This window comes from Mastomys coucha, mitochondrion (genome assembly GCF_008632895.1).
Source record: "Mastomys coucha mitochondrion, complete genome".
Classification (NCBI taxonomy): domain Eukaryota; kingdom Metazoa; phylum Chordata; class Mammalia; order Rodentia; family Muridae; genus Mastomys; species Mastomys coucha.
The window spans coordinates 1-16006 of record NC_036018.1 but is presented as its reverse complement, the minus strand read 5'-3'; the positions used below and the strand labels follow the sequence as shown (position 1 = coordinate 16006).

Genomic DNA, 16006 nt, shown 5'->3' with positions numbered 1-16006 from the left:
TTAAAATGATTTCCGAGGTTTGTTATGTGGATAAATGACCCTTGAATTGTAGGTTCGTCTAGACATTGGGCTGACTTTCATGCCTTGACGGCTTGTTGATGAAGGCATCCTAAAAGTTAAAAATACCAAATGTGCGAGACCACAGTTATGTTGGGCATGGGCTGATTAGACCCGTACCATCGAGATGTCTTATTTAAGGGGAACGTATGGGCGATAACGCATTTGATGGCCCTGAAGTAAGAACCAGATGTCTGATAAAGTTTCAGTATAGCTACCCCCAGGACGTATGGGCCCGGAGCGAGAAGAGGGGCATAGGTGGGCGGGTTGTTGGTTTCACGGAGGATGGTAGAAATTGAGACCAAATGGGGAAGGGGATAGTCATATGGAAGAGAAAGGTTTATGACGTTAATGGTGTATGTAAGATAACACAGATATGTCTTAAGAACATTAATTGAATGTATTGAAATAATAGGCATGTTGATAAGGTTTAATGTGGAAATATAGTTTATGTCCTATTACATTAATGTATAATACCTGCTTATATGCTTGGGGAAAATAATTTAATGTACGATATACATAGATGTTTTAATGTACTAGATAATTTTATGTACGTCAAGAAGTAGTTTATCAAGAATGTCAGCTTTGGGTGTTGATGGTGGGGAGATATTCCTTCTTCTTGATGTCCTAAGAAGATTGGTTCTTCATTTTTGGTTTACAAGACCATAGTAATAGGTTTATACTATTAGGGCATGGGTTTCATTTGAGTAGACTATCTTCGATGATTCCTGAGATAGGTATTAAGATGAGAATAATAGAGAAGTAACTGATCGATGCTAGTTGGCCGATAATGATGAATGGGTGTTCTACTGGTTGGCCTCCAATTCAGGTTAGTACTAGTAGGTTTGCTACTAAGATTCAGTAAAGAATTTGTGTGATTGGGCGAAATGTGAGGCTTCGTTGTTTTGAGGTGTGTAGTAATGGTATTAGTGCTAGGATTAGGATTGAAAGGATCAGGGCTAGCACTCCTCCTAGTTTGTTAGGGATAGATCGTAGGATGGCGTAGGCAAAGAGGAAATATCATTCTGGTTTAATATGGGGAGGGGTATTTAGTGGGTTAGCTGGTGTATAATTGTCTGGGTCTCCTAGTAAGTCTGGGAAAAATAGTACTAGTGTCATTAGGAATATAATTATTATGATAATTCCGAGAATGTCTTTAATTGTGTAGTACGGGTGAAATGGAATTTTGTCTGAGTCAGAGTTTAGGCCTGTTGGGTTATTGGATCCTGTTTCATGGAGGAATAAAAGGTGGACGATGACTAGGGCTGCGATAATAAATGGTAGGATGAAGTGGAATGCGAAGAAGCGTGTTAGTGTTGCTTTATCTACTGAGAATCCTCCTCAGATTCATTCTACTAGTGTAGTCCCAATGTAAGGGATTGCTGAGAGTAAGTTTGTAATGACTGTTGCCCCTCAGAATGATATTTGTCCTCATGGAAGTACGTAGCCTATGAATGCGGTTGCTATTACTGCGAAAAGTAAGACTACTCCAATGTTTCATGTTTCTGTGAATGTGTAGGATCCGTAATATATTCCCCGTCCTACGTGAAGGAACAAGCAGATAAAAAATATTGATGCTCCATTTGCGTGTATATATCGGATTATTCATCCGTAGTTTACATCTCGGCAGATATGGGTTACTGATGAGAATGCTGTTGTAGTATCTGATGTGTAGTGTATTGCTAGGAATAGGCCTGTGATGATTTGAATTATTAGGCAGATTCCTAATAGTGAGCCGAAGTTTCATCATGATGAAATATTGGATGGGGCAGGTAAGTCGATGAACGAGTGGTTAATAATTTTGATTAGTGGGTGAGTTTTTCGGATGTTAGTCATTAAGGGTTTCTATAGTTGAATTACAACGATGATTTTTCATGTCATTGGTCACAGTTAAATGCTGTGTAGAAATAATGAATAATTATATTTTTATTTTAAGTTTAGTATTTTTGGGTGGTTGTATTGGGTTAGCGTTGAAACCCTCACCTATTTATGGAGGCCTAGGTTTAATTGTTAGTGGGTTTGTTGGTTGTTTTATAATTTTAGGGTTTGGAGGTTCATTTTTAGGTTTGTTGGTGTTTTTAGTTTATTTGGGTGGTATAATAGTAGTGTTTGGGTATACAACGGCTATGTCTACTGAGGAGTACCCTGAGACTTGGGGTTCTAGTTGGTTGTTTTTTAATTTTTTGGTTGTGGGGTTTTTGATGGAGTTGTCTTTTGTATGATTGATTGATAGTTGAGGTAAAATTGAATTAGTTAATGTAGATGGTTTGAGTGATTGAATGATGTATGAGGTTGATGATGTGGGAGTTATGTTAGAGGGTGGTGTTGGGGTTGCGGCAATATATAGTTGTGCTACTTGAATAATGGTTGTGGCTGGGTGGGCATTGTTTGCTGGTATTTTTATTATTATTGAGATCACTCGGGATTAATAATGTAAATAATAGTAACTAGGATTATGGTAATTATAAATGATAGGAAATATAGTTTAATTATTCCTTTTTGGCTAGTTAATATTTTGGATGTGAAGGTATGAATTAATGAAGTTGATTTAGGGATGGACTTTTCTAGTCAGATCATGTCTAAAAGTCCTAGGGATACTTTGAAGCTGGGATCCAGGGATTTTAGGGGAATTATTCGGTGAAGGATAGATGGGAAGAATCCTAGTGAAGTTGAGAATACTGAGTGGGGTTTGATTTTGTGAATCGAGAATTTTAGGGTTAGGTTATTAAGTTCTAGGGCAATTAAGAATCCTAGGATGGAGATTAGAAGAGCTAAAATTTTTAGGTATCATGGTATTGTAAGTACTTGAATGTTAGTTGGGGGGAGACTATTTGAGATAATGTAGCCGGCTAGGATGCTGCCTAGGGCTAGTCGTTTAATTGGGTTAATTAAGTTTGGGTTATTTTCGTTAATAATAATTATAGGGGGATATCGGGGTTTTGTTATGGCGACAAAGTAAATGATTCGTATGCTGTAAACGGCTGTTATTGATGTGGCTATGAGTGTGATTAGTAGGGCTCAGGCGTTGGTATTACAGGTATTTATAGATTCAATAATGGAGTCTTTGGAGTAAAATCCTGTTAGGAATGGCATTCCTGTAAGGGCCAGGCTGCCGATAATGAGGCATGATGATGTGAATGGTATAATTTTTATAATGCCTCCTATTTTTCGAATGTCTTGTTCATCATTTAGATTGTGGATAATTGATCCTGAGCATATAAATAATATGGCTTTGAAGAATGCGTGTGTGCAGATATGAAGGAAGGCTAAGTAGGGTTGGTTAATTCCTAAGGTTACTATTATTAGGCCTAGTTGACTGGATGTGGAGAAGGCTACAATTTTTTTTACATCGTTTTGTGTAAGTGCGCAGATAGCTGTGAATAGTGTGGTTAGGGCTCCTAGGCATATTATTGTTGTTAGGATTGTGTTATTGTTTGATATGAGTGGATGGAATCGGATAAGTAAGAAGATGCCTGCTACAACTATAGTACTAGAGTGCAGTAGGGCTGATACTGGTGTAGGTCCTTCTATAGCTGAAGGTAGTCATGGGTGAAGGCCGAATTGGGCTGATTTACCTGTAGCTGCGATTAATAGTCCTATTAGAGGGATAAGATTGTTGTCATTGGTAAGTAGAATTTGTTGAAGTTCTCAGGAGTTTGTGTTTAGATAATATCATGTTATGGCTAGAATGAAGCCTACGTCTCCGATTCGGTTGTATAGGATGGCTTGTAGGGCGGATGTGTTTGCGTCGGCTCGTCCGTATCATCAGCCAATAAGTAGAAAAGATATAATTCCTACTCCTTCCCAACCGATGAATAGTTGGAATAAATTGTTAGCTGAGGTTAAAATAATTATAGTGATTAGGAATATAGTTAGGTATTTGATAAATCGGTTGATATGGTAGTCTGAGTGTATGTATCATGAAGAAAATTGTATGATGGACCATGTGACATATAATGATACTGATAGAAATAAAATGGAGAAGTAGTCAATTTTGAAACTTATTGTAATATTAATGGAGTTAATGGTAAGTCAGTGTCAGTTAGCGATTATATATTCTGTATTTTGATGAAAGAATGAAAGTAGAGGTAGTAGACTAAGGAAAAATGAGAGTTTGATTGATGCGGTGGCGTATAGTGGTAAATTAATATGTTTGGTCAGGTTTGTTAGGGAAATTAATATAGGGGATATAAGAATAATAAAGATTGTTAAGATTGATGATGTAATTGTATTAATTACTTTTATTTGGAGTTGCACCAAGATTTTTGGTTCCTAAGACCAATGGATTGCTTTTATCCTATAAAAGTAAGAAAGCCATGTGGTTAGACATGGTGGCATGAATTAGCAGTTCTTGCATTCTTTCTTGGTAAATAAGGAAAATTAGTTTCCTGTTATTAGATTCACAGTCTAATGTTTTTTGTAAACTATATTTACATATTGTTAGCCCTGAGATAAGTTTTGGGTTGATGGTGAGAAGAGCTAGAGGAAGGATATGAAGAAATATCAGGGTTAATTCTCGAGTGTGAGAGGGTTGGAGGTTATTTATATGATCTACTGGTTTTCCTCGTTGTGTAGTAATGATCATGTATATTGAGTACATAGCTGTAATTACGATGTTAATTCCTATGAGGATAATTGAGAAGTTGGATCAGGAAAACAGTGATATAGCAATAAATAGTTCTCCTATGAGATTGATTGATGGTGGTAAAGCTAGATTAGCTAAGCTAGCTAATAATCATAGTGTTGCTATCAGAGGGAAGATTGTTTGTAAGCCTCGGGCTATAATTATAGTTCGGTTATGAATTCGTTCGTAGTTTGAGTTAGCTAGACAGAATAAGAGAGAGGAGGTTAGTCCGTGGGCAATTATTAGAATTGAGGCTCCTATAAAGCTTCATGGTGTTTGGATTATAATAGATGAGATTACTAGGGCTATATGACTTACTGAGGAGTAAGCGATAAGTGATTTAAGGTCTGTCTGTCGAAGGCAGATGGAGCTTGTTATAATTATTCCTCAGACAGATAGGACAATAAAGGGATAGGCTATGTGTTTTGTTAATGGATCTAGGATGATTGAGATCCGGATTATTCCATATCCTCCTAGTTTTAGTAGAATGGCTGCTAGGATTATGGAGCCTGCGATTGGAGCTTCTACATGTGCTTTGGGAAGTCATAGGTGCACTCCATATAATGGTATTTTGATGAGGAATGCTATTATGCACGCTAGTCATAGGATGTTGTTAGATCAGGAAGAATCAATTGAGTTAGATGATAGTAGTAGGATTGTAAAGTTTAATGAGCCTGTGGAGTTTTGAATATAGATGAGGGCGATTAGGAGAGGAATAGAGCCAATGAGTGTGTAGAATAGAAAGTAAATTCCTGCGTTTAATCGTTCCGTTTGGTTACCTCATCGAGTAATGATAATTAGTGTGGGAATTAAGGTAGCCTCAAATAGGATATAGAATATAATTAGTTCGGTTGCTGAAAAAGTTATGATTAGGAGGACTTGAAGGCTAATTAATATGGAGATATAAAATTTTTGGTGTGATGGTTTTTCTTTTTTTAGGTGGTTTTGGCTAGCTATGAGTATTAGTGGTAGGAGTCAAGTAGTTAGGATAATTAATGGGGAGGATAAAGGGTCGGAGGAGAATATGGTTGAGAAATTAAGGTAGTTTTCATCGTTTTGTCATAGGAGAGATAGGCTAATAATGCTTACTATGAAGCTGTGGGATGTAATGTTTGTTCAGATTATTTTATGTGGTGATAACCATGTTATAAAGAGAAGTATGATTGAGGGGATAATAATTTTTAGCATTGGAGGAGGTTTAGATTTTGGACATAGTCAGTTCCGTATGTGTTTGAGACTTTGACTAGTAGGGCTAATCCTACTGCTGCTTCGCATGCCGCGAATACTATAATTGTGATGGGGATGGGTATAGAGACTATGGAGTGGGAGTTTAGGGTTATTATTGAGATTATAATAAATAAAGACAGTATTATACCTTCTAGGCATAGAAGGGTAGATATAAGGTGGGACCGGAATATTAGTGTGCCTAGGAGTGATAAGATAAAGGAGATTGTAAGGTTAAGAAATGTAGATGGCATTTTTGGTAATTATGGTGGGTACCATAATCTAATGAGTCGAAATCATTGATTTTGTTTAAACTAATTACCATCTATTCTGTTCATTCTAGGCCTTTTTGTACTCATTCGTAGCATAGGCCTAGGGATAAGATAGTTACTAGGATGAAGGCTGTAAGGGTTGTCGTTGTAGTGTTTGTAAATTGAATGGCTCATGGGAGGGGTAATAGAAGGGCAATTTCTAGGTCAAATAGAAGGAATGTAATAGCTACGAGAAAAAATTTTATTGAAAAAGGTAGTCGTGCAGAACTTGTTGGGTCAAAGCCGCATTCGTATGGGTTTGCTTTTTCTGAGTATAGGTTTATTTGGGGTAGTCAGAATGCAATTAGAATTAAGGCTAGTGATAAAGAGGTGTTGATTGTGATAATAATAAATAAGTTTATTACTCTCTTCCGTTAGTTTCAGAATCTACTGATTGGAAGTCAGTTATATTAATTATAATAAGAGAGTAAGATCCTCATCAATAGATGGAAACATACAGGAAAAGTCATACTACGTCTACGAAATGTCAGTATCATGCTGCTGCTTCAAATCCGAAATGGTGTTTTGATGTAAAATGAAATTTGAGTTGTCGTAGGAGACATACGATGAGAAAGGTTGATCCGATGATTACATGGAGGCCGTGAAATCCTGTTGCTATGAAGAATGTGGATCCGTAAATGCCGTCTGAGATAGAGAATGATGTTTCAAAATATTCTGAGGCCTGAAGAATAGTGAAGTAGAGCCCCAGGGCAATAGTGATAAGAAGAGCTTGGTTTATATGATTTCGTTTTCCTTCTATAAGGCTATGGTGGGCTCAGGTAATTGATACGCCTGAAGCTAGGAGAACTGATGTATTGAGAAGTGGGACTTCGAGGGGGTTAAGAGGTGAGATTCCTGTTGGTGGTCAGCAGCCTCCAAGGTCGTGTGTTGGTACTAAGCTGGAGTGATAGAATGCTCAGAAGAATCCAGCGAAGAAAAATACTTCGGATACGATAAATAGGATTATTCCGTATCGGAGACCTTTTTGTACGATAGGGGTGTGATGGCCCTGGTATGTACCCTCACGGATAATATCTCGTCATCATTGATACATTGTTAGGGTATTTGCTAAAAGGCCCATGGAAAGAAGTGAAGTTGAATTAAAGTGAAATCATATAACTAGTCCGGAGGTTAGTAATAGGGCTGAGAAGGCTCCTGTTAGTGGTCATGGACTAGGGTTAACTATGTGATAAGCATGTGTTTGGTGAGTCATTATGTGTTATCGTGTAAGTAAAGGCTTACAAGCAGTGTAAATACGTAAGCTTGAATTAATGCTACGGCAAATTCTAGTACTGTGAGAAGGAGTAGAATGATAAATGTGATTGTAGCGGTGGGTGGGCTAATGTTTATTAATACTAGGGTAGCTCCTCCAATTAAATGTATTAGGAGGTGGCCTGCAGTGATGTTTGCTGTTAGTCGTACTGCTAAGGCTATTGGTTGAATAAAGAGACTGATTGTTTCGATAATAATCAGTATAGGGATTAGTGAAATTGGGGTTCCTTGAGGGAGAAAGTGGGCTAGTGAGCTTTTTAGTTTGTGTCGAAAACCTAAGATCACTGCTCCGGCTCATAATGGAATTGCTATGCTTAGGTTTATAGACAGTTGTGTTGTGGGTGTGAATGTGTGAGGTAGGAGGCCTAATAGGTTTGTAGATCCGATAAATATAATTAATGAAACGATTATAAGTGCTCATGTCCGTCCTTTTGGGGTGTGAATTAATATTATTTGTTTAATAATAAGTTTAATAAGTCAGTGCTGGAATGAGTGAAGACGGTTACTGATTAAGCGTTCGGATGATGGAAATAGAATAGATGGGAATATAATAATAGTGATGACAATTGGTAAACCTATTACTGTAGGGGTGATGAAAGAGGCAAATAAATTTTCGTTCATTTTAATTCTCAAGGGTTTTTTGTTTTTGGTGTTTGGATTGTTTTTGATGAGGGTGATAGAGGAAATGATAGTAAAGAAATTTTTAGTTGAAATAAAATAAATAAGGTAATTATTGTTGAAATGATAGTAATAAATCATGTTGATGTGTCTAATTGTGGCATGTCACTGTGGAGATTAAAATTCTCTAACTTTAACTTAAAAGGTTAACGCTTTAAGCTTCGCAGTGAAATTAAATTATTGAAGATGATCAGTTTTCGAAGTGTTTTAATGGCACTATCTCAAGGACAATAGGTATAAAACTATGATTGGAGCCGCAGATTTCTGAGCATTGACCGTAGAATAATCCTGGGCGATTAGATGTAATTGTTGCTTGGTTTAGGCGTCCTGGAATAGCGTCAGTTTTTAGTCCTAGTGATGGGACGGCTCATGAATGCAGGACATCTTCAGATGAAATGAGTATACGAATTGGTAATTCTATCGGTAGGGTAACTCGGTTATCTACTTCTAGAAGTCGAAAATCTCCTGGTTTAAGATCATTTGTTGGTACTATATAGGAATCAAAACATAGATCTTCATAGTCTGTGTATTCGTAGCTTCAGTATCATTGGTGACCCATGGTTTTTACTGTAAGCACTGGATTATTAATCTCATCTATTATGTATAAAATACGTAGAGATGGAAGTGCGATTATAATAAGGATTACAGCTGGTAAAATTGTTCAGATAGTTTCGACTGCTTGGGCGTCTATAGTACTGGTATGTGTAAGTTTTGTTGTTAGTATGGATGAAATAACATAAAGTACTAGAGAGCTAATAAGAAATACGATTATTAATGTGTGGTCATGAAAATTTATAAGTTCTTCTATAATGGGGGATGCGGCATCTTGTAAGCCTAGTTGGAATGGGTAAGCCATGTAAGATATATAGATCAAGTCTATAATTTAACCTTGACAAAGTTATGTAATTATTTTACTAATATCTCATGGAGAAAGACATAGAGGTTATGGGATTGGCTTGAAACCAGTTTAAGGGGGTTCGATTCCTTCCTTTCTTATTTTACTTTTACATAGGAGGGTTCTTCAAATGTGTGGTATGGGGGTGGGCAGCCGTGAAGTCATTCTAGGTTGGTTGAAGAGTATGTTACTGATATAACTTCTCGTTTTGAGGCAAAAGCTTCTCAGATTATGAAAATTATTACGATAACGGCTGTGAGTGAAATAAATGATCCTATCGAGGATACTGTGTTTCATGTAGTGTAAGCGTCTGGGTAGTCTGAATATCGTCGAGGTATGCCTGAAAGTCCTAAGAAATGTTGGGGGAAGAATGTTATGTTTACTCCAACAAATATAATTGCGAAGTGGGCTTTGGCTCATGTGTCATCTAGGGTATAGCCTGAAAATAGTGGGAATCAGTGAACAAATCCTGCTATAATGGCAAATACAGCTCCTATAGATAGGACGTAGTGAAAGTGGGCTACTACATAGTATGTGTCATGAAGGACAATGTCAAGTGAGGAGTTTGATAAGACAATTCCTGTTAGGCCACCAACTGTAAACAGGAAAATAAATCCTAAAGCTCATAGTATAGCTGGGGATCATTTGATATTGCCTCCGTGTAGTGTTGCTAATCAGCTGAATACTTTTACGCCAGTTGGAATGGCAATGATTATAGTGGCAGATGTAAAGTAAGCTCGTGTGTCGACGTCTAGGCCAACTGTGAATATGTGGTGGGCTCAAACAATAAATCCTAGGAATCCAATAGATATTATAGCTCATACCATGCCTATATATCCGAATGGTTCTTTTTTTCCTGAGTAGTATGTGACTACGTGAGAGATAATACCGAATCCTGGGAGGATTAAAATGTAGACTTCTGGGTGACCAAAAAATCAGAATAGGTGTTGATAAAGAATAGGGTCTCCTCCTCCAGCAGGGTCAAAGAAAGTTGTGTTTAAGTTTCGGTCTGTTAGTAGTATTGTGATTCCTGCAGCTAGTACTGGTAGTGAAAGGAGTAAGAGTACAGCTGTGATAAGTACAGATCATACAAATAATGGAGTTTGATATTGGGTTATAGCTGGGGGTTTTATGTTAATAATAGTTGTGATGAAGTTAATTGCACCTAGAATAGATGAAACGCCAGCTAGATGTAGAGAAAAAATGGTTAGGTCGACTGATGCTCCAGCGTGGGCTAAGTTACCAGCTAGTGGAGGGTAGACTGTTCATCCTGTTCCAGCACCTGCTTCTACTATAGAGGATGCTAGTAATAGGAGAAATGATGGGGGTAGGAGTCAAAAGCTTATGTTGTTTATTCGTGGGAATGCTATGTCAGGGGCTCCAATTATTAATGGTACGAGTCAGTTTCCGAAGCCTCCAATTATTATTGGTATAACTATAAAGAAAATTATAACGAATGCGTGGGCAGTAACAATAACATTGTAAATTTGGTCATCGCCTAGGAGTGCACCTGGTTGACCTAGTTCAGCTCGAATTAGAATGCTTAGTGCTGTGCCTACTATTCCTGCTCATGCACCAAATAGTAGGTATAGGGTTCCGATATCTTTGTGGTTGGTTGAAAATAGTCAACGATTTACGAACATAGGTAAGATGGCTGAATAGAGCATTAGACTGTAAATCTAAATACAGGGGTTTAAGTCCCCTTTTTACCAAGCCTTAAGGTGATATTCATATCGAATTGCAAATTCGGAGGTGTAGGAGATTTCCCCTACTAAGGCTTCTCCCGCTCTTCTTCTGATAGGCGGGAGAAGTAGATTGAAGCCAGACTAGGGTATTTAGCTGTTAACTAAAATTTCGTAGGTTTAAGTCCTACCAGTCTAGGGAGGTCTTAGCTTAATGAAAGTTATTGATTTGCATTCAATAGATGTAAGATATAGTCTTACAGTCCTTAACAGAAGTTAAACTTGTTTGTCTTCTTAGGGCTTTGAAGGCTCTTGGACTGTATATCCTAAACTTCTATATAATTAGTTGAGGTGCTATTGGGAGTGTTATTGAGCTTATGATTGTAAGTAGAGGAATAAATAAGTTATGTTTAGGGTTTGTTATGAAGTGTATTATTTTTGAGTTGTTGTTTGTTGGAAATATTGTAAGTGAGGTTGAGTAGATTAGGCGTGTGTAGAAGAATAAATTTAGTAAGGCCATTATGGCTATTGTAGTTGCTAAGATTGTGCAGTTATTTTTTAGTAGTTCTGTAATGATAATCCATTTTGGTAAGAACCCTGTTAGTGGAGGCAGTCCTCCGAGGGATAGGAGAATTGTAGATATTATTATAAGTACTGTTGGGGTTTTGTTTCATAGAAGTGAGATTGAGTTTATTGTTGTTGATGAGTTTATTATTAGAATTATAAATATTGGAATTGTAAGAATAATATAAATAAATAGGTTTAGAAGTATGAGTGAAGGGTTAAATGAAATGATAGCTAGTATTCATCCTATATGGGCAATTGATGAGTAAGCTATAATTTTTCGTATTTGTGTTTGGTTTAGGCCTCCTCATGCTCCTATAAAAATGGATAGGATGGCGAGGGTTAGGGTGATGGAGGAGTTAATTAGGTCGTGAATTTGAAATAGAATAGATAGTGGGGCAATTTTTTGTCATGTAAGTAGGATTAGGCCTTTATGAAGTTCGATGCCTTGAGTTACTTCAGGCAGTCAGTAATGGAAAGGTGCTAGACCTAATTTTATTGATAGGGAAATTAGTATTAGTAATATGGTTAGGTTGTTTGTTTGTTGTTGAAATGTTCATGTTCCTAGTTGTTTATAGTTGAGGATGATGGCTAGCAGAATAATTATTGATGCTGTGGCTTGTGTTAGGAAGTATTTTGTTGCTGCTTCAGTTGATCGTGGGTTTTTTTTGTTAATTAATAGTGGGATAATTGCTAAAAGGCTTAATTCAAGGCCTACTCATATTACTAGGAGGTTCGAGCTAAATATTGTAATTAGGGGTCCTGAAAACATAGTGAGATAGATAATGGTTAGGGTGGCGGGGTTTATTAGTACGGGAAGGATTTAAACCAACGTTTTCGGGGTATGGGCCCGATAGCTTAATTAGCTGACCTTACTAGAATAGGATATGGTGTATTGGTAGCACGAAGAATTTTGGATTCTTAGGTTAGGTTCAATTCCTGTTATTCTAGAAATAAGAGGGTTTGAACCTCTATAATTTACTCTATCAAAGTAACTCTTTTGTCAGACATATTTCTATAGGTATGGTGGAATGCTTGCCATAAATATTGGGAGAGAGATATGTCATATACAGAATGCTAGTGTAAGTGGTAAGAAGTTTTTCCATAATAAATGTATTAATTGGTCATAGCGAAATCGTGGGTATGATGCTCGGATTCATAAAAATACGGATGAAAGTAATAAGGTTTCTGCTATGAAGTTAGTTGAGTAGAGTTCTGGAAGGTTGATGTTGTGAATAGGGCCTAGAAAGATGATTGATGTTAATGCGTTTATAAGAATAATGTTAGTATATTCAGCTATAAAGAATAGTGCGAATGGGCCTGCGGCGTATTCGACGTTGAATCCTGAGACTAATTCTGATTCTCCCTCGGTTAGGTCAAAAGGAGCTCGGTTAGTTTCTGCTAATGTAGAGATAAATCATATTATAGCTATGGGTCAGGCTGGGGCGATTAGTCATGTATGTTCTTGAGTAATAATAAATGTTTGTAAAGAAAATGAGCCGCTTAATAGTAGGGTTGATAGTAGAATAATAGCTATGGTGACTTCATATGAAATTGTTTGGGCTACTGCTCGTAGAGCACCAAATAATGAGTATTTTGAGTTGGAGGCTCATCCTGATCATAGAATAGAATATACTGAAAGACTAGATGTAGCTAGGAAGAATAGAATTCCTAAGTTAAGGTTAATTAGTGGGTGAGGCATAGGTAGGGGAATTCATAGGCTTAGAGCTAGTGTGAGGGATAAGGTTGGGGCAATGATAAATAGTGTAATTGATGTTGTTAGTGGTCGTATTGGTTCTTTAATAAATAGTTTTATGGCGTCGGCGAATGGTTGAAGAATTCCGTAGGGTCCTACAATGTTAGGGCCTTTACGTAATTGTATATAGCCTAAAATTTTGCGTTCTACTAATGTTAGGAAAGCTATGGCAATTAGGATAGGGATTAGAAGTGTTAAGATGTTAATGAAGTACACTATTAGGGGGAGGATTTGAACCTCCGGGGACAAGGTTTTAAGTCTTACGCAATTTCCTGGCTCTGCCACCCTAATGACCTGGTCTAGGTGGTTAATTGTAATACATTACTTTATTAAGATTAGTTTCATAAATTTGGTTAAGAGCGCTTTTGTAAAGGTGGCTCTATTTCTCTTGTCCTTTCGTACTGGGAGAAATTGTTAATAGATAGAAACCGACCTGGATTTCTCCGGTCTGAACTCAGATCACGTAGGACTTTAATCGTTGAACAAACGAACCATTAATAGTTTCTGCACCATTGGGATGTCCTGATCCAACATCGAGGTCGTAAACCCTATTGTCGATATGGACTCTTAAATAGGATTGCGCTGTTATCCCTAGGGTAACTTGGTCCGTTGGTCAAATATTTTGGGTCAATTAGAATTTAGGTTACATCGACTTGTTTGTCTAAGTTATAATCTTTCGGAGGATATTTTATTCTCCGAGGTCACCCCAACCAAAATTTTAAATTTAAGATAATATTTTTGTTCCATTAGGTGTGGTGAGATTTTAAATAAGTTTATTAATTCAAGCTCCATAGGGTCTTCTCGTCTTATTTAATAATTCCAGCCTCTTCACTGGAAGGTCAATTTCACTGATTAAAAATAAGAGACAGTTGGACCCTCGTTTAGCCGTTCATACGAGTCCCTAATTAAGGAACAAGTGATTATGCTACCTTTGCACGGTCAGGATACCGCGGCCGTTTAACTTTAGTCACTGGGCAGGCAATGCCTCTAATACTTGGAATGCTAGAGGTGATGTTTTTGGTAAACAGGCGGGGTCCTTGTTTGCCGAGTTCCTTTTATTTTGGTTAATCTTTCCTTAAAGCACTCCTGTGTTGGGCTAACAAGTTAGTTTTAGATAAATTTGTTTTGTGTTTGTTGTCTATGAATTTGGTAATAACTAACAATGGGTATTCGGGTTGTTATACACTTGTGCTAGGAGAATAAGTTCTTGTTACTTATATTAACAGTATTTCTTCTATAGTATTATAGAATAACCCAATTTATAATTTAGGAAATAGGTAAAAATTTAGAAATTAGACAGTTTTTTATGTTGAGCTTGAACGCTTTCTTTATTGATGGCTGCTTTTAGGCCTACAATGGTTAAGTATAGTTTTTATTATTCACTATTAAAGGTTTTTTCCGTTCCTAAAGAGCTGTCCCTCTTTTGGCTATAATTTAAATTTACGTTAAGATTTCTAGTTCTTGGGGTAAATTTAAAGTTGAACTTAAATTCATTTTTTGGGTAACCAGCTATCACCAAGCTCGTTTGGCTTTTCACCTCTACCTAAAAATCTTCCCACTATTTTGCTACATAGACGGGTTGATTCATAAAATTGTTTTTAGGTAGCTCGTTTGGTTTCGGGGTATCTAGCTTAAGTTCTTTTAGTTAGAATATTTCTAGTTAGTTCATTATGCAAAAGGTACAAGGTTTAGTCTTTGCTAGTTTTCACTTTTAATTAGATCTTTCATCTTTCCCTTGCGGTACTATATCTGTGGCTCCTAATGTAAATTTCTTTCTCCAATACTTTAGTAATAAATGGTTTATTTTATGTTGTGGTATTGTTAAATGAGTGAGTGTTAGGGCTAGAATTAGTTCAGAGTGTTCGTATACGAATTCTTCTGGGTGTAGGCCAGATGCTTTATGTAAGCTACACTATGATATTATTCCAAGCACACTTTCCAGTATGCTTACCTTGTTACGACTTATCTCCTCTAATAAATATAATTACTTGTTATTATGTATAATTAAGTGTATTTAACTTGAGGAGGGTGACGGGCGGTGTGTACGTACTTCATTGCTCTATTCAATTAAGCTCTCTACTCTTAATTTACTACTAAATCCTCCTTTGTCCTTTAGGTTTCATAAAGGGTGTCGTGATGTTCTTAGATAGAAAATGTAGCCCATTGCTTTCCATCTCATTGGCTACACCTTGACCTAACGTTTTTATGATTGTTCTCTTGCTTACTTTTATTCCTTTTTAAGGGTTTGCTGAAGATGGCGGTATATAGGCTGAATTAGCAAGGGATGGTGAGGTAAAGCGGGGTGTATCGATTATAGAACAGGCTCCTCTAGATGGGTATAAAGTACCGCCAAGTCCTTTGAGTTTTAAGCTGTGGCTAGTAGTTCTCTGGCAAATAATTTTGTTATGCAATTATTATAGTTTAGGGCTAAGCATAGTGGGGTATCTAATCCCAGTTTGGATCTTAGCTATCGTGTTTTATGGTATGTCTAGAATTACTTTCGTTGTTGTGTTTAAGTTCTAACAATGAATTTTTACATATTAGTTGAATTTTAACTCTATAAATATATGTATTTAATTAACACGTTTTACGCCGAGAATAATTAATTAGGGTTAATCGTATGACCGCGGTGGCTGGCACGAAATTTACCAACCCTAAGAGGTATAGCTTAGTCAAACTTTCGTTCATTGCTTAATATTTATCACTGCTGAGTCCCGTGGGGGTGTGGCTGGGCAAGGTGTCTTTAGCTATTTTATGTGCTTGATACCTTCTCCTTAAATTTTAATAATTTTTAAGGGATTCTACACCGGTTCATGGATATTTGCATGTGTAATCTTACCTCCAATTAATTATAAGGCCAGGACCAAACCTTTTGTTTATGGGATTTATAAAAATCCATCTAAGCATTTTCAGTGCTTTGCTTTGTTATTAAGCTACATCAAC

At 36.9% G+C, this 16006-nt stretch overlaps 13 protein-coding genes and 24 non-coding genes across 37 annotated transcripts; 9 read left to right on the top strand and 28 right to left on the bottom strand. All coding sequences in view use genetic code 2, as the record gives it.

Annotated features, from left to right (window-relative positions):
• The first annotated feature begins 613 nt into the window (after positions 1 to 613).
• TrnP lies at positions 614 to 680 on the top strand. Its single transcript has one exon. It is a non-coding gene; the product is annotated as a tRNA-Pro (tRNA).
• TrnT lies at positions 681 to 749 on the bottom strand. Its single transcript has one exon. It is a non-coding gene; the product is annotated as a tRNA-Thr (tRNA).
• CYTB (cytochrome b) lies at positions 750 to 1893 on the bottom strand. The gene has a single exon. A coding segment is annotated over exon 1 (1144 nt).
• Positions 1894 to 1898: 5 nt separating this feature from the next.
• On the top strand, positions 1899 to 1967 carry TrnE. The gene has a single exon. It is a non-coding gene; the product is annotated as a tRNA-Glu (tRNA).
• Positions 1968 to 2486, top strand: ND6 (NADH dehydrogenase subunit 6). Its single transcript has one exon. It carries the CDS (start codon positions 1968 to 1970, stop codon positions 2484 to 2486), a length of 519 nt encoding a protein of 172 aa, YP_009433495.1.
• ND5 (NADH dehydrogenase subunit 5) lies at positions 2464 to 4293 on the bottom strand. The gene has a single exon. The coding sequence runs from the start codon at positions 4291 to 4293 to the stop codon at positions 2464 to 2466; it is 1830 nt and encodes a 609-aa protein (YP_009433494.1).
• Positions 4294 to 4364, bottom strand: TrnL2. The gene has a single exon. It is a non-coding gene; the product is annotated as a tRNA-Leu (tRNA).
• Positions 4364 to 4422, bottom strand: TrnS2. The gene has a single exon. It is a non-coding gene; the product is annotated as a tRNA-Ser (tRNA).
• TrnH lies at positions 4423 to 4491 on the bottom strand. The gene has a single exon. It is a non-coding gene; the product is annotated as a tRNA-His (tRNA).
• ND4 (NADH dehydrogenase subunit 4) lies at positions 4492 to 5869 on the bottom strand. The gene has a single exon. A coding segment is annotated over exon 1 (1378 nt).
• On the bottom strand, positions 5863 to 6159 carry ND4L (NADH dehydrogenase subunit 4L). Its single transcript has one exon. It carries the CDS (start codon positions 6157 to 6159, stop codon positions 5863 to 5865), a length of 297 nt encoding a protein of 98 aa, YP_009433492.1.
• A 2-nt stretch (positions 6160 to 6161) lies between these two features.
• On the bottom strand, positions 6162 to 6229 carry TrnR. The gene has a single exon. It is a non-coding gene; the product is annotated as a tRNA-Arg (tRNA).
• A 1-nt stretch (position 6230) lies between these two features.
• Positions 6231 to 6578, bottom strand: ND3 (NADH dehydrogenase subunit 3). The gene has a single exon. It carries the CDS (start codon positions 6576 to 6578, stop codon positions 6231 to 6233), a length of 348 nt encoding a protein of 115 aa, YP_009433491.1.
• On the bottom strand, positions 6579 to 6645 carry TrnG. The gene has a single exon. It is a non-coding gene; the product is annotated as a tRNA-Gly (tRNA).
• Positions 6646 to 7429, bottom strand: COX3 (cytochrome c oxidase subunit III). The gene has a single exon. A coding segment is annotated over exon 1 (784 nt).
• Positions 7429 to 8109, bottom strand: ATP6 (ATP synthase F0 subunit 6). Its single transcript has one exon. It carries the CDS (start codon positions 8107 to 8109, stop codon positions 7429 to 7431), a length of 681 nt encoding a protein of 226 aa, YP_009433489.1.
• Positions 8067 to 8270, bottom strand: ATP8 (ATP synthase F0 subunit 8). Its single transcript has one exon. It carries the CDS (start codon positions 8268 to 8270, stop codon positions 8067 to 8069), a length of 204 nt encoding a protein of 67 aa, YP_009433488.1.
• A 1-nt stretch (position 8271) lies between these two features.
• On the bottom strand, positions 8272 to 8335 carry TrnK. Its single transcript has one exon. It is a non-coding gene; the product is annotated as a tRNA-Lys (tRNA).
• A 3-nt stretch (positions 8336 to 8338) lies between these two features.
• Positions 8339 to 9022, bottom strand: COX2 (cytochrome c oxidase subunit II). Its single transcript has one exon. The coding sequence runs from the start codon at positions 9020 to 9022 to the stop codon at positions 8339 to 8341; it is 684 nt and encodes a 227-aa protein (YP_009433487.1).
• A 1-nt stretch (position 9023) lies between these two features.
• On the bottom strand, positions 9024 to 9090 carry TrnD. Its single transcript has one exon. It is a non-coding gene; the product is annotated as a tRNA-Asp (tRNA).
• A 3-nt stretch (positions 9091 to 9093) lies between these two features.
• Positions 9094 to 9162, top strand: TrnS1. The gene has a single exon. It is a non-coding gene; the product is annotated as a tRNA-Ser (tRNA).
• COX1 (cytochrome c oxidase subunit I) lies at positions 9160 to 10704 on the bottom strand. Its single transcript has one exon. The coding sequence runs from the start codon at positions 10702 to 10704 to the stop codon at positions 9160 to 9162; it is 1545 nt and encodes a 514-aa protein (YP_009433486.1).
• A 1-nt stretch (position 10705) lies between these two features.
• Positions 10706 to 10773, top strand: TrnY. Its single transcript has one exon. It is a non-coding gene; the product is annotated as a tRNA-Tyr (tRNA).
• TrnC lies at positions 10774 to 10841 on the top strand. The gene has a single exon. It is a non-coding gene; the product is annotated as a tRNA-Cys (tRNA).
• A 31-nt stretch (positions 10842 to 10872) lies between these two features.
• On the top strand, positions 10873 to 10942 carry TrnN. Its single transcript has one exon. It is a non-coding gene; the product is annotated as a tRNA-Asn (tRNA).
• Position 10943: 1 nt separating this feature from the next.
• On the top strand, positions 10944 to 11012 carry TrnA. The gene has a single exon. It is a non-coding gene; the product is annotated as a tRNA-Ala (tRNA).
• A 1-nt stretch (position 11013) lies between these two features.
• On the bottom strand, positions 11014 to 11079 carry TrnW. Its single transcript has one exon. It is a non-coding gene; the product is annotated as a tRNA-Trp (tRNA).
• ND2 (NADH dehydrogenase subunit 2) lies at positions 11080 to 12115 on the bottom strand. Its single transcript has one exon. A coding segment is annotated over exon 1 (1036 nt).
• Positions 12116 to 12184, bottom strand: TrnM. The gene has a single exon. It is a non-coding gene; the product is annotated as a tRNA-Met (tRNA).
• A 4-nt stretch (positions 12185 to 12188) lies between these two features.
• Positions 12189 to 12258, top strand: TrnQ. Its single transcript has one exon. It is a non-coding gene; the product is annotated as a tRNA-Gln (tRNA).
• On the bottom strand, positions 12256 to 12324 carry TrnI. Its single transcript has one exon. It is a non-coding gene; the product is annotated as a tRNA-Ile (tRNA).
• Positions 12325 to 13279, bottom strand: ND1 (NADH dehydrogenase subunit 1). Its single transcript has one exon. A coding segment is annotated over exon 1 (955 nt).
• TrnL1 lies at positions 13280 to 13354 on the bottom strand. Its single transcript has one exon. It is a non-coding gene; the product is annotated as a tRNA-Leu (tRNA).
• On the bottom strand, positions 13355 to 14916 carry Rnr2. The gene has a single exon. It is a non-coding gene; the product is annotated as a 16S ribosomal RNA (ribosomal RNA).
• TrnV lies at positions 14917 to 14980 on the bottom strand. Its single transcript has one exon. It is a non-coding gene; the product is annotated as a tRNA-Val (tRNA).
• A 2-nt stretch (positions 14981 to 14982) lies between these two features.
• Rnr1 lies at positions 14983 to 15936 on the bottom strand. Its single transcript has one exon. It is a non-coding gene; the product is annotated as a 12S ribosomal RNA (ribosomal RNA).
• Positions 15937 to 16006, bottom strand: TrnF. Its single transcript has one exon. It is a non-coding gene; the product is annotated as a tRNA-Phe (tRNA).